Genomic DNA, 16,611 nt, shown 5'->3' with positions numbered 1-16,611 from the left:
CACAGCCACGAGGATCCACCAGGAGGTGTCCAATTATGCAATAGATCACGGACGGGGCGTTCTCCACCACTTGCAAATGGTTCTACCATACTGGACGATAGCTGAGACGTTTGTTCTTTCTTTATTTGTTTCGCTCGTCTTCTCTTTCCTCCTCTTCTCACCATACTCGATGGAATTCGCGAATAAATCCTTAAGGGCTGACCTTGGATCGCGGGACGCTCGTAAATTTCACCGTAAGGGAATGTCTTCCAGCCGCGCAGCGTAAATTAATCGATCGCAGATAACTCGAGACAGGGCCGTGTTGCTCCACATTCAGAAATTTTCGACGCGCGGTTAATTTATCAATCGGCTCGCTGCTCTCCGCTCCTTTCCCTTCGTATAGACCTTCCTTCACAGTGCCTAAGTGTATTCACGTATACGTGTATGCATCGGGGAAGCTTTGTAAAGAAGAGAGAGAAAGACGGGCCGATAGAGCTGAACAGGCCTGGTGGAAAGAGAGGGTAACTGTAATCCATACTTCACGTGCGCGCACGATATTTCTCCGTCAGGATACAAGTAACACGGTTCCTTTGATCGCAACACAAATACCACAGTGTAGTTATTACGATACAAATCGAGCGTTGTTATACAAACGAGGGCCGACCGATTTATTTATCATGCTTTACACGTTCAGTCGCATTACACGTTTTGTGCGTTCATCTCTCTTTCTCTCTTTGCCAGTTCTCCAAACGATCATCCAAACGGAATCGCCGGTTTAGCTCGGAAACGGACGTACGTCAAATTACGAGTTTAATGGCCGGGCTCTGGCTATCGTACGTCTTGGTGGGTGGCAAAGACAGGGAGAGAATCGTGCTGGCCATATACAGAAACTCACGGGATCTACCGAGTCACCGAGAGATACCACGGTCGTACCCCGACGATCTTGCGTTCGGTTCTTATACGTGTGACTGTACATACACATGATCGCTAATCACACGATCGTGGACTTCGTTATAGAAACACAGATCCAACCACAGCATCGGCTGTGATCCTTAACGATTATAATTTCGCGAGATTTGTTCGTGTCGTGATCGTGAACACGGTTAATCAGTGTGCTACGACAGACGGGAATTTCTAACGACATAGTTGTTCGTATGTTGCTAGGAACAATTAGAGAATCGATTCGGAAGCTTTCTCTTCGTCTTCTTCGAAATAGTTAACTTCACTTTCGAACCTGTCACGCTGGTAGGATTCTTACAATTACTAGGAATTTTAAAGAAATATTAACTTCGTCGAAGTCGCAATACAAATATGGGTATGGATTATCCTTTTCCGCGAACTCCTTGTAAATACGTAAAAAATACTATTCGTTGCTTTATTCTTCACAAAACGTATTTTCGTGTAACTCGTACGATATACGTGTACGTGAAAGTTCTTTATGATAAGCGTTGGAATAGTTTGGCGAGCCACTGTGCCTCGAACGACGCCCGAACAAGTCTAGTACTCCGATCCCACGTGTTCCCGATAAAATATACGCTAGAGCGCTTGCACGTCGAATCTCATTGAACGGCTATCTTCCAGCAAGGCGGTTCAATTATAGCGGATAAGGTATACAGATTACGGTGGAGGCACGTTATAACACAGACACACGCGCAGCGCTCATACCGACATGAGAAATTGTTTCATCGGTCATTGTTTATGTACCCAATTATTGTACCATTCGTTCACCGAGGGTGGCGTATCACTTACAACAAATCAATTTGAAGCACACCTCGCCCCCGGCCCTACCGCCCCTGGAAACATCGTGTCCCGCTGAGCGGACAATGTTTTGTCTCACCCGGTGCAAGACGACCCGCAGTGCCCGAAGCCGAACGCCAGACCACGGATTTCCTTTTCCTCGCTGCACGAACCGGAGTTCGTGACCCTGGGCTTTGTCGCGAAGCCACGCGACAACGCCGCGACAAGATACGACTATGCGAATCTGCCTTTCGCATATCTGTCGTTTATTTTACGTATTTTGGCTGTAATACGTCTTGTAAAACATCGCAGGGAGCTCAGGGTGTTTGACAATGAATTAAGAATGTTCAGAGAATCGATAGGCTTGACGGTGGAGTAAGTTGTCTGAATGAGTTATTGATTGAGTTTAGTTGTAGCGCTGTAACCGAAAGAATGAAAGAGAAAGAAGGTTAAGCTGGGAGAACGTGCGTACTTCGTCCTAGAACTGCTAGCAGATTTATCGGTAAAGCTACTTTACACGTCAACATAGCGAAGGTAATCCCGTGGACGGCTCATGCTTGCAAGTTATGTGTTATTTTACTGGACATTCAAGGCTGTGGAAACGATTTTAACTTCCTCAATTCTAACGTGTAGTTATAGTTTCGGAATGAATTTAGGAAAAAATTAGCGAAAGATCTAAAACACGAAGAAAACACGGTAATAGTAATAGCTTAGCCAGAGGATGTATATAATTACAAGAAGGCAAGATTAAATGAATTTTTCAACATACGTATATCAGTCTCTCTAGTGGTGATATGAAAGAACCAGTAGAATAAATTTCATAAATTATACCATTTACGTGATGTAACTAAGCAGACAAAAATAAATTCTGAATTTCCTATTTCAATTTCTATCCCATCAACTCGGAACCTCGAGATCTAACGATAGGTATGTAAACTAGGGAAAATAAATTCTCCTAACAGACTAAAAACAAACCAGTACAGCAACGAAAATCGTCTGTAGAAAAATCGAGCAAAACTGGATACAGATATGGATACAGACGTTGCGTTTCATTACGATAACATCGAATCGAGATCTGGCTAGCATATCCGCGCGTACCCAAACGTAATTAAACGTCCCACGTATTCCCGCGAAAGGTAGGAAACTTTTCGGTTCGGCTAGTAAAGGCGAGGAAGAGAAGATACGGCGTTTAATCGTCGGCAATTAAATTTCATTAGCCGGGAACATTCCTCGTTCCAATCAACGCCACTTTCCACGCAGGGAATAATCACGATGCTGATAGAAGGGGAAAGGCCAGGGGACGCCATTCCTTCGCATCGATCGTAAACCACCTTCTCTCTTCTTATCTGAAGTGACCGTTTCGTCGGTTGAAAGCACGTCGCGTTTCGTTACGCGTCAGAGAATCTGACTAGCCAACAACGGTACTCCGTTAAGCAGTATAAAGTTCATTAATGAACTGCTCATCGGGTTTGTTAATGAGCCAACACCTATATCGTGCTCCACACGGTCGATTCTCGTGTCGTTCGGTCGTTTCGAACCGGTCAAACACAGATTAGAAGTCTGTTAGATGGCTGACGCGTATCGTCGTGTAATCGACTAACAACCAAGCAGATGAACGTCATCCAATGAAATTAACCTTCCATTAATTCTCGGAAAGCAGAATGGTGATTCTTGGCTGGTAAAAGCGCCGGTTTTCTTTATCGAAGTGAATTTAGTGCGTTGTCACTAACGATCTAACGAGGATCGTATTCTTCGATTTATGCTATTCTACTTATTCGTTATTAAAGTAAATTCACCTGAATTCCTTGACCGAGAATTGCTCGCGTTTAATTCGAATAAAAGAAAGAAACAGATTTTCAAAGAATATTTTTAAAAAAACCTAAACTTAAAACGTGAAAGAATATTCTCTATGAAAATTAATTGTAGTTAGTCCAATCAGAAAAAAAGAGAAAAATAAATGATCGAATTGAATCGAATGATTCAATACTCGATAAAAAATTGAAGAAACCCCAAAATTCGCTAGATACTTGACAGAATATATCAAATCAAATATACGTATATACAGTGAGAATCGAAAGTGAGTGTAGACCTTAAAAAAGTGAGGTTTGCGTAATACACATCGTTTTATTTATAAGTTTACCTGTGTTCTTTTTGCCATTAATTTGTATTCTTACATATCTTTTATTTTCGATGCAACATATGTGTAATAACTTTTCAATAAATTTTGTGCCTTCAAGGTGCACACTTACTTTCTACTCTCACTGTACACTTTCCATCTTCCTCAGAAACTATGGAATCGTAGGTTGAAGTTAGAATACCAACGCCCTTTGGCCGCTGGTCCTGTTTTGCGACCAAGTTTCAGGACAAAAAAAATCAAGCAAGAACAAAATTACATAAAAGCTCCGCCCCCCAGCGGCTTAAATCCAAAGAATAGACCTAAAATCACAAAAAAATCGTAAAACACCGACACATAACATAGTATGGCTACGTCGTACCGTCGCGTATCGGTACTTTTGCCTAGCACACCATTACCAAAATTCACAGTTTATTATGAATACCAAAATGTAACGAAAATTGTATCCTTGGTTAAATAAACATCATTAAAAAAAAAACGCCCGTTGGCCGCGCTGGATACACTCGTTCCTTTACCGATAAGTCCTGTTTTGCGACCAAGTTTCAGGACAAAAAAAATCAAGCAAGAACAAAATTACATAAAAGCTCCGCCCCCCAGCGGCTTAAATCCAAAGAATAGACCTAAAATCACAAAAAAATTGTAAAACACCGACACATAATATAGTATGGCTACGTCGTACCGTCGCGTATCGGTACTTTTGCCTAGCACACCATTACCAAAATTCACAGTTTATTATGAATACCAAAATGTAACGAAAATTGTATCCTTGGTTAAATAAACATCATTAAAAAAAAAAACTCGTTCCCGGTCGATCACGAAAGTTAAGCAGCAGCGGGCACGGGGCGGACAAGGATGGGTGACCGCTCCGTGTGGGCGTTGGTGCGGTCGTGCTGGGGCTATTGCGCCCCCGAAGATGGGGCCACTTGGGGGGTGCGGACGGCCCAGATGCAACGTCAGGAAGCAAGCAGCAAGACCCGGATGCCTCCCTCCACCCGGAGGGAAATAGACGACACCGGGGGTGCCCCGGTAGAGCTATTCGCAAGAGATCATCCCGGGAGCACCTTCGCCTGGTCATCGGGAGGACCACCGTGGGGTTTTAGTCGGTAAGAGTCCGACACTACTCGGCTGTTGCGATGCAACAGTGAGTGTCCATGAGGATTTCCCCACGTAAAAAAAAAAAAAAAAAGAATTTAGTATACCTGTAGGAGGCAGGTTTTTTTCAATGGCTGTGCGTCCACACCGGTGATGTTACGCTTCTTGCCGAAGCCACGCGTGTAAGTACGCGGATCCTCCGTTTCAGTTTGATTCTCGCGCCACGCGGCGTGTTAAAGTCTGTATTTAAGTAGCGTCTCCCTCGCCGAGATAAGGTTAATGGCCTTAATGATCATGCGTGCGCAAGGACACGTCGTGACTTTCCTTCTTTACGAGGACCTGACAGTTTTTTCAGGATACTCGTTTCCTTTCCGCTGTCCGCGAATCCAACTTTGTAAACTTATGTGACCGTTTCGGCGCAATTGCGTCCATTCCGCGTTAAACATTTTTTTATGCAAATGATCGAAGAATTTTCATCGAATGTGAAATAAAAATTTCTTTTGGCATTTAAAATTTGTCTTCTTGCGTTCTTAATATATATGTATTATTGTATGATCGAGATTTTCAGTTATCCCAGAAATCCGAACCTTAATACTAGAACTACCGATAGTTAACACGAAGCTATTTCTACCAAAACTAGCCAAATTGATTGGTCTTTAAAAAATACGTAATAATAGAATATTTTTATATTTATTGATTTATTAATTTCTTACGGAAAGAATTCCATGTTATGTAGTACATTTTTGATATTATTAATCCATCTGGGACCATGATCCCTAAACGAGAGTTGACACATTTATAAAATTGTAGAACTAGTCAATTTGACTGGTGTGGTAGTTCCAGTGTTAATGTTAGAAAAACGTTAAGTTATTTCCGAGAAATAATTATATACAGTTACACTTCTAGGATTCTTATCTGACCTTCTTTTGTTTTTGCTTTCTTACTTTATCTTTCATTATTTTTCGAAAAATAAAAATATTTATTTATTCATGAAATTGAACGTAATATATATAAGTATATAAATGTGCTAAATCGTATTATGTACTGCTTATTATATGTATTAATTATATAAAATTTATTAACAAAACGACAAGAATTTGCGTTAATTTGTCTCTCAAATACATAAGGATATATCCCCGGATATTCTTCTATCGCATGAAAATTTTCAGACAAGGATGTAAATAATGAAGCTTGACGTTTTCGATATCAATAATGCGAATCGTGATTTAATCAGAAGATCTGTTATCGCCAAGGGGTGAACAGACTGTAGAAGGAATCGAATCCTCATTCTTCGTCAAGGACTGTTTATTATATCGTAGCCTGAGGCACCGACAATAAAATAATTAACGAGGATCACGCTGTGAGGTTTCGCGAATCGATCACAAAACACTGGCTCAAAGGTAACCCGTGTTTTTCGTTGTTCACGCCGAAGGGCTTGCTACGACTAATTAGCATGATAATTAAGCGGCGCCGACGTTTTTAAGGATTCTTTCTCGCTCGCCCCTTCTCGCTCCGGAGGTCAACTTCCCATTGCCTTCATGGCCCTCCAATACACGATCCTCTTCGCACCGAGATAAAAATACTCTCTAAAGTCATTAAAAATACTCGTCCAACGTTATTTCCCTATCTTGGAAAGGAGAATTTTCGTTAAAATTATTATGTTGTAATCCTTGCGTTTTATACATCGCGAAAAAAATTTCTGTACCATAAACTAAAATTTAGAAGAATTTCTTCGTATAATTAAATTTCGTTTTTATAACCTACGGTATCAATATCAAAAAGAATAAACAGCATTAAAAATGAAAAGATATAATCATCCAAATACACGAAAGTGTCGGAAACATTAAAGCGAAGGATCACATATATTTTATTCAAGTAACGTGTTAATTCGTTTTAACAATCCCTCGAATACATATTTCCTTTTTTTTATGGAACCCCCTATATCAGGATTTTTAAATCTAAAGCTACCTTATATTGCTCGGTAAAACAAATAATCTCCACTGCAACAATAAGAAAAAGACACGATTAAAGATTGGTACCCATTGTTATCCAAACACATTAAACCATCAAAAACGCAGGAGTAAACGATCACTCTTTATTCGAACAAGGTGCTAACTCATCTTAACGACGCTTAAGCACTTGCTGCTCTTATCGAACTCCAAATTGAATCCACCCACGTTCCCATCGCCTCCACCGTTCTCCGTCATTACCTTCCCTTTTCTTCGAACCTGAACGCGATACATTTCGCGGCGTTAAAAAACGGATAAGCGATTCTTCGAAGGATCTTTACTCGCTGGCCAAGACTGTTCGTATCTCTGCGCGATTAATTTTTTCGGTCGGTAGAGCGCGTGGACAGTCTCGATTGTGCTTCTTTGTCCATAAACGTCCAGTGGGCAGATCGTAACTTTTACAACGCGCGTGGCAGAAACCGGAGAACAACGTCATAATTTCCGATACGTTGGTCAGCCACAACGATGAAGCCATTAATTGGTACATTAATTCAGGAATCGCGGAACGGCGAGCTACCACGCGGACAGAAACCCATAGAATTACGTGTCAGACATCTCGCGAACCCTCTGCCCCCGCGATTCAAGGGACAATGTCTCCTTTAACGAAGCTCATTAATTAAAAACATCGAGAGTCGCCGCTCTTTTCAACGTCCACGCACCTTGCCGGCTACTCAACGCAATTTATCTACATCAAACCGTCTTTTTCTTCTGTTTCAACGCGATCGTCGTTATTATGTTTCACCCTTTCTCTTCGCACGTCCCACATGCGCGCATATTCATTTTTTGCCTCGCATTGTTTAAAGAGAGAATAGATTAGAAGAGAAACAGCGCTGTCTCATTGCATGACAGCATCGAACTTCCTCCAAGAGAAGCTTCTTGTATTTCGTGAAAAAATGCGAGTCCTACTTCGATTGATTAATTTGTCAAAATATGATCAATATGTCAAGCGTTGAATTTGCATCACGATTTCGATGCTCGAAGCAGTTACGTTTCGAAATTCGAAATTTCTGTGGGTCGTGCTTGACAATTTTTCCCGTAACGTTTGAACGGAGAATAGATTAGAAGAGAAACGGGACTAGCTTAGCTGCATCGGGGTACTGAACTTTCTCCGAGAGAATTTTACGTGTCAGTGGAATACGATTTGCTGTAATGCAGATTCTTGGTTGTTTTAATGTGTGATATATGTAAGAGATTGGAGTTCTAAAAGGGTGTGACAACGAGGAAATTATTGCGCTAGATTAGATATCCATTTCGACAGAATTTTGCACTAGAATTTCTATTTTAACGGTGTTTGATAAGCTCGAGATAGATTTAAGATACCCTTGTTTCAGGTTTATAAATGTATGCATCTATTATCGAAGAGAATATTTCACGATAATAGAGACACGCGATTAATTAACATAACTAACAGGGTAGCGAATTTACTATCGAGGCACGATAATGCTTTCGTACACGACTGGAAGGAACGAGTTGTTAAAAGTCGAAAGAAAGGTCGAGGAAGAAGAAACAACTAACGGGTGACCGAAAACGTTTCGTTATGAAAAGCCGTAACCGGAGAATGGCCATGAAGGGTACAGAGCATCGGCAATTTGTGAGTCGAAATTCTTTTCACGGCGAGAAACAAAAAGGAGTTAATTCGAGCCTTTAAAACCTCGGGGACGTTCCCGTTCCCACGTCTCCCGGCTGGACCACGACCCCGGCACGCGAACTCACCGCCAGAAAATCATAATCTCTTCCTCATATCGCGGCGTGCATCGACCAAAATCGCTAAACAACAATCGATCGTCCATTGTAATTTGCCGATTACTCGAACCATATCGTTGATATTCGAATTGCAACTAATCGAACACGCCCAACGTTCATCTTATCGACGGTACTTGTTGAGATAGTTTGGTTTTAGATCGTTTAAAAAAGTAAAAGAACTTAAATCTCACTCAAGCAATGTGATAAGAAACGTTATTTATCTTTTAGTACACTTACGATAGGTATAAATGTATGTTGTAATTAAAAAACAAAGTTGATCTTATTAATCGCGTGTGTTAGAAGGAAAGGTGGATTACACTGTGTTCTGAAGATATTACGAAGGCTCGTGTCGAAAATTATCAAATGTCCTGTGACTTACGAATGGAATTGTACATAGAAGGAAGACATTCCTACATCCAAATACCCTTTAATAAACGAGAGGACAGAAAAGTGTGAGTAGATAGGTTTGATGGATGTTCCTACGAGAGAATCAAGCACGTTCGAGGGAAGCAATCGTCGGGAATCTTGTCGACGCAAGAAGAGATTCACGGGCTGTTAAGAAGGTGGTCGCGCTCGCTTGTAGGTTGGCAGTTCTTCTATTAAGGCAGGTCGCGAAGCCGCTGTAAATCAAGGATCTCCGCGTAAAAGTCCCCAGAGTTATTGCGCCACCTCGCACCGCTGTAATACGGGTACCCATGTAATACCGCGGCTGTTTTATTTCATAACTAGACGTTCCTACCGAAGATCACGCGTTGGAATATAAAGAAGTGAAAGGAAGAAGGGGACGTTCGTGGTCTCGCGTGTCCCGTTTCTTCGTCCCGTAACTTGTAAATAATATTTCCGTCGTTGTCCTCGAGTCGATCTCGCTAATTTACACGTCAAGCTGGATTAACGAGTCTCTAATTGGCTAGATCGATCAAGATGATAATTAAGGATGTTAGATACTGTTAGAAAATTTTTTGTAGCTGAAATACCTTGGAAATGATAAGTTGTTTTTCTATGTTTGCGCTGAGATCGCTTATGAATATTTATTGACAAATTTATTATGAAAATATTTTTTCCCACATTCCAATTTTCTATCGCTTGATTCCTCCGGTATCCTTAAGCAGCGACAAATACAAAATCTCCTCTGGAGAATCCAGAAACATTTTTAGATATCCAACCCATTTACTCTTCCAACGAACACGCTACAGGTACGAGTATCTTCCCTCCATTTTAATTCCTACACTTTGATATACACGTAAAGTGTAAATGTTTCGTGAACAGAGCAAATCGGTTAAAACCAGGCTCGCTTATTATGTATAGCGTAACAGAACAGTTACCGTTTCTAATACGATTCAGGAGAGCAACCACGTCTGTGACGCGACGCTGGAATGAAACCTGGCGTCTGGTATCCTACACTGTTTATACTAATAGTCGAAGCAACTCCTAGCCAATGCTGGATCCATTAAACGGAGTCGTTCCACTCGATATACGCTAGCTATAAATGTTCATGATTCTAACTATCGAGTCTTCGACGTTTCGTAGGAATGTCAGAGCCATCCTTCCTTTTTCCTTTCTCTTTTCATCATATCCTTCTCTCTTCTCTCAGTTCATCTATCGGCGTAATAACTCCATTACCGGCTGCTCGAGCCTCTGTGGCTTTAATGTCTCATTTCCATTCTTGCGCTGTGTCAGCTACCGTTTCTTGCCCTCGTGTCCAGATTATCACCACGGCCACGAAAGTGTCGTTCCTTATCGGTTCTTCGTATAATCGGTTCAAGGAAACCGCTCGGGCGTTACGTGTCCGGAGATGTTAAAATTCAAGACCACTCTCCTCGGGTCGAGAAACGATACGAAGAAACTCTATGGAAGTTGAGTATTAATAGCGTTGGAAAGTCGAATGGTGCGACTGGTTAATAAGATTCGTAGTGGATTATGTTCGTTGGTAGAAATGAACTCTGATATCGGTATAGGTGACTATAATAATGTAGATTAGATTTAAATTATGTTACTTAACGCTTCGTAACTGCCTGGTATCACGAAGGCGACATTATTAATTCGAAGAAACTTATTTCTTATAATGTTTTCGCTAGTGAAAGATAGGAAAAGGAACAAAGTTGTCGCATAAACTTATAATTTCCTTTTTAAGCTCTCTGTAAACTAATGAAATCTTTGCACAACTAACGATCCTCTGCACAAAAGAACATTTCCTTTTTTTTAAACCAGAAAGTACGAAAACGACGAGCACGTAAAAATGAAACACAAGACGTACACGCGAAACCAATGGCAGCGGAGATTCGACATTCGACTATTTGTTAAGATTCATGAGGATTCAAGCTGTTTGATGCTGCGACAAGGATGCCTTATGCAGATGCTCCTTCATTCGTATTAATAACCAGCGAGTATGGCTAGGCCAGGCCGCAAAGCCAAGGTCGCGGAGGTTAAGGCGTGTTCAACAAGCTGTTCATGGCTACTACCTAAAGGGCTAGCCACTCCACCCGGAAGTACAGCTCTTTGGCTTGTGTAACTCAAGATCGTCCGTGTAACGTGTTGCTTTCCTAAGACGCTGCTCTTCTGGCTCCGGAATTCCCGATCCTCTCATCGTCCACGCGTTTCAGACGCGAGTCCAGGACGCGCCAGCTCGAATCGAGAGGAATGTTAATGCGCGTTTTCCATGCTGGTGAACCAGTGGAAAAGAAGATATTGAAACGATCGTTTTCAGAAAAAAGTGGACTTTGCCAGTGGACGTTAAAGAACCGGCTACCATTTAGAGGGGCTACGGGAGAGGATCGTTTCAAGGGAGAGAAGAATCATCATCGTGCAGCCTCTTCCGTAAAGGGATAGCTCGGACACGTTTCTATTTATTATAAGTCGGGAAAAGTCAACAATCGGGAGCCGGAGTCGACCGTAAATCACGACGGAGTCGTCTCCTGGCGCGCCTTAACGTTAAGGACTGGTATATGTAACCTATAAGAGGGATGCGCAGGCGGCAGTGATATATCGCACGAGTCCCCCCATTGTCTCTGACTAAGTTCACAGCGACGGGCCACCGAGCAACGAGACTCTTCCGAGTATTAATTACAATGTCCGTAGCCAAAGCACCGGGGTTCGCCTGGCTCGGGTTTGGTCAGAGGGCCCGGCCGATTTTTCTTTCGGAGAGAATCCGTCCACGAGTAGACCCGGCAAATTGTATTTACCGAGTCGGCCACTTGGGAGGATTTGGTCTTTTAAGAGGTGGGAATTAGGTAATTCGATATTTGTAACTCTTCTCTACCCGATACATCGTTTGTCAGTGAAACGTTGTCGCTTGATATTTTGAAATTTTATTTTTTTTTTTGCACTTACGCTGTGATACTTTATCCGTTTGAGTCCCAAGCAGCGCGATCGCGCTGTTTAGATTGTGTGTCGAAAAGTCCCAGTACATTTGAACGCTACAGACGATTGACGGTATTTTGTATTTCATCGTTATCTTCCCAATAATTTTTATTCAACAAAACTTGAAATATTTATAAATTAATAGTAAGCATATATAATAATATAGATGTATTTCATAAAGTAACAAATATGACGAGCGCCATTGTGCCGCTCTTTCTCTTCGCAATCGATTAAAACAAGCGCTATCGCGCTGTTCGGGATTTTTCGACTCTGCTTTTTCAATGATCACTGGGACTCAAACTGTTATTATTAAATTATTGTAGCAATACCATTCGTTTATTACAGTTACCGGGTTACTCTTCGTGGGAAATTGTAATCGATTATAATTTATGTTCTTACGAGAATTGAAAATTCTAATTGTAAAGACCGTTAGTTTAAACGTATCTATTAAATTTGATAGTAATTCTTGAAAACTTTGACTCACCATTTGGAGCCTGCCTGCAGAGCCTGGCGAACATCCTCTAGTTTGTCGCTGATCGTCTACCTGCGAACAAGAATTCGCTCCAGATTACCATCCAGTCCACAATTTGACGGAAACTAATCTACTCTAAATTAATCTTCGCGACTCGACCGCCTACCGACACGCCATCGTGTAATAAACCAAGAATTTCCATGATTTTCTTCCTCTTTAACGGAATGAAACAACTATCCTTGAACCACAACCATAATCACGAGGTGGAAGAGTATCAAAATTCATAGTAACCAGTGATTCAACACCGGAGCAAGTATGATGCTTGAGGCAAGTGCGAGTCTAACAGGATATTTCCTTAACGTTAATAGCTACCAGTCATTCTCTAATATAATTACGAGCTTTCTTTGACTAATAGGTAACGACAGGTGATCCTCCTAGCGCTCTAGCTTTCTCTACTGATTTTACGGAGCTGTCCCTCGGGGCTTGTCAGCCGTAGTTTGTCGATTCTAAATCATATTGCCACGTGGAATCATAACTTCTAATTCCAAACGACCTACTCCACGGATCGTTTTCTTCAGCAGGAAGAATCTCGTTTATAGAAAATATATCTTTCGCGTCTCGTATATTATGCGCGTGTGTAAAATATATCACCGACATGTGTTCGAGATCAATCTGAGAAGTATTTAGGTGTTTCGAGTGTCTTGAGAATAAATGACGTGATATTAATCTATTTTACATTGTCTTTTTTTAATATCAAATATCAGAATAGAGCTAAGTATAATAAATAAAAAGATTCGTATTGGTCGCTCTTGACGATTTGTTTAGCCTTTCCAGGCTACGAAGTACTTCGATAAATTTTCATCGGCCGCGTCATCTGAAATTCTGATATAACAGACCCGTTGGGAGATATACGTCAGGTTCGATGTTCGATTCGAGAGGAAATAATCGTTCAGGGCCTCCCAACGCGTCCCTCGACGACGTTTAGAATCGAAAACACGCGAGGAATGCTTTCTCTTCAATGTTCCATTCCTTACCTTGACCAGATAGCTATCTGCCTATTCCAACAAGAGACACTTCTCGGTAGACGTCGAAGAAGTTTCTGAGACACTAAATCAAAGATCGAATTGGATAGATCGAATTAGGAAAGCGTGGCTTCTAAAACTGTATATTGAAATTCTTTATGAAACGAAGAACATTTAACGGGATATATTGTTCTCGTTATAAATTTCTACCAACTAATAAAACGTTTAAACTTACGTTGTTCTTAATTGAATATTACGGAGAATTATTAAGAATAAATACAAAAAATTCGTTTTAAAACAGATGTTTTCTTTTTTTAATGGGACGATGTTGAAACTCATACAAGCAAGAAATTGTAAATCTTAGCTCGAATGGAAGTAGTTTGGTTGAAACACGCTTAAATAAATTTATTGAAATCGAACTGAAACGTGTATAATATATAGAATATCCATAGCACACATGTACACGCGAAAGGAAGAAGAATGCAGGTAGCAGAACGTCAGTAGACACGGTGAAACTATCATTTACAATGATTATTACCATACGACAAGCGACAAGGGGGAGAAAGATGAGAAAGTCGTCGGGCCTCTACATAATTGCACAACGCACAGGACACGTGCATACGAACGGGGAAACACGATCTGCTTGGTGTACCATTTGTACCACGTGCTGTTGCGCATAAATGTGCAAAAATGATTTACATCGTTGCCCCTGGATAACATTCTTTCTATTACTTGGTTCGAAAACTACCCATTCCAGTTAGTTCAGCCTTAAGTCATTAACTTTTTCAACTTCTAAGGTAAGATCGGCTGTGATTAACCAATCGCCAATTCACCTTACAGAAGATTGATTTCCCGTAGGTAATAAACAACATGAAAACAGAGAAAGATTCGCATAAGCAACAGGTGCGTTCCAACAAAACTCTACTACTGTGGCTATTAACTCTCGCATACTGATGTCTGGGTCATCGAAAACCCTGTACTTGTTAATCATGTCTCTTGCAGCATTTATGTATGTTTCTTCTTAGCGAAGATTATTTTATTATCGAATTATTTTTTAGAAGGATTGTTAAACTTTTTATTGACTTTTTGGTAGTTAAAATTAAGTTAAAAAGATGCGATTGAATTTGAAATATTTGAGATGATGTTTCTCAGAAATGCGATAGACGCGATCAAAGTTCCCAGAATAAAAGCTTGTGATACATGCAATCGAAGTTGGCAGAGTTATGTTTGCATCGGAACATATAATACGTATAGTTCTGTATGTAATAATTCTTTGGAGTTACGAAGTTTATGACAGAGTAATTTGCTACTGAAGCGTGTGAAAGTGAAAGTATGAAAATCTAAATTACACGCTGTCTAAAAACCTCACGAATTATATTCCAACTCACGTACTATCGGAGTGTTGGCGTGAGTATGAAAGAAATACCAAATCCATATTCTCAAAAATGGCTATCATTCCTGACGAATATCATAAACCTAATGACTGAATCTAGTAAATACAGTCTTAGTAAATCACTAACGATGACATCTGATTGATTATTTAATTCCTTATGATATTACGTAACTTGAAAATTATACATATCCTTGTATATACATATACGTGTGTCTTTAAATATTACTTCGTATTGTTATTACTATGCTATTTTAGCAGTACGAACAAATTAATGCTGTGTATGATTCGATTTATACATATACGATTCGATTTGCAGATTTCCAGGAAATAATACAAATTCGAGTGTCCTATTTTTGCAATCCTGCAAAAGAGCATTTTCATTAAAAAAAAATACGAATCAATTTCCACTGTTTGACACCATCCGCCCAATCTTAGTTCCTATCCCATTCGTCACAATAAAAGAACGATGATCAAACATAATGGGATCGACAAAATCGGATCGACAAAAAGCTCCAATTATAGAGCTTTAATAGCCCGACAATTAAATAGAAAAATAACAATTTATCAAAATTAATTCGCAGTACATAAACTCTTGGTCTTTCATCGCGAGAGAAATTCACGCCCGTGCTATTGAAAACACACACGATTGAACAGCGCGGTGTCGGCATTCAACCCACGCGCGCGCATGGTAACCGTGGATCGCGCACCGGGCCAGCCGTGTTTTGTTCAGCATAATTATCTGGGATACAGCCATTAATTAGTATCGCTAATTATGTGGAACAGCGGCAGCGACTGCACGCCAGGGCAGAACGAAACGGTTCCGCGTTGAGAGGCAACTCGATTTATCCTATTTGTCGCGCATAAATAACAGATTAGTGCCGAGATATGGTAGCTTATGCAAATGCGAGGTTCAAAGTTTATAGCATCTAATTAACAATATTGGCGTGCTCGAACTTAATAAACCTGATCGCGACCGGTTTCCGTACTTTAATCGACGAATCTGCGATCGCCGAAAATTTCACCGGAATTCGACGTGAATTCACCATCGGCAACATCCAAAATAGATGACTTCCTGCCTGCGCTGGAGGATGTGTGACCGAGCACCAATTACGCCCAATTTTTGTACGCCGTGCCGTAATAACGTATCGTAAGGTATTACCAGCACGACGGTCAAGGTGTAATAAATTATTCAGCACGCTCGAGCAATAAGCGAGCGCGTGGTGCCCGTTTCGCCATTCATCGCCTCGTGGCTGTTCGCCAGTCCAATTCGATGATTAAGGACATTGGACGCCCTAACCAGTATCGATTGGCTTACCCTTTGTTTCTTAATACACATATATTGTCAGAATTTGTATTATGTAAGACGAACGCTGCTACTTCTTAATTAAAACGTCCTATCTATCATTTCGAGACTGTATAAAGTTGAAGTTCCATCATCTTTGGGCCATTTTATTCATTCAATTTTAAGATATGTACATAGTGATTATTTCGTAATGGCTATTGATGTTTATAGCATTAATTTCGAATTAATGTTAAGTTAACAGATGAAATTGAAAATACCAAATTTGGACTCTAAGAACGTTACCAAAATTTTCCATACAAGTATTGCAACGTTCAGGTAAACGCTCTTTTCGAGATTTTGAAGTATTATATTGCGCTAACTTTCATCGTCC

At 40.6% G+C, this 16,611-nt stretch overlaps 1 protein-coding gene across 2 annotated transcripts in view; it reads right to left on the bottom strand.

The window, feature by feature from the left end:
• LOC138180402 (uncharacterized) overlaps positions 1-16,611 on the bottom strand; it is an 84,746-nt gene that overhangs the window by 38,959 nt on the left and 29,176 nt on the right. For both annotated transcript variants that reach the window (XM_069114253.1, XM_069114254.1), the window contains exon 3: positions 12,536-12,595. In XM_069114253.1, coding sequence (XP_068970354.1) covers positions 12,536-12,569 — 34 coding nt within the window. In that variant the 5' untranslated portion in view covers positions 12,570-12,595. The remainder of the gene's footprint in view (positions 1-12,535; positions 12,596-16,611) is intronic.

Source organism: Bombus flavifrons, chromosome 5 (genome assembly GCF_040668555.2).
Source record: "Bombus flavifrons isolate JBK064 chromosome 5, iyBomFlav1_principal, whole genome shotgun sequence".
NCBI classification, from domain to species: Eukaryota; Metazoa; Arthropoda; class Insecta; order Hymenoptera; family Apidae; genus Bombus; species Bombus flavifrons.
The sequence above is the reverse complement of the archived record's forward strand: the minus strand, read 5'-3'. Positions and strand labels throughout refer to the sequence as shown.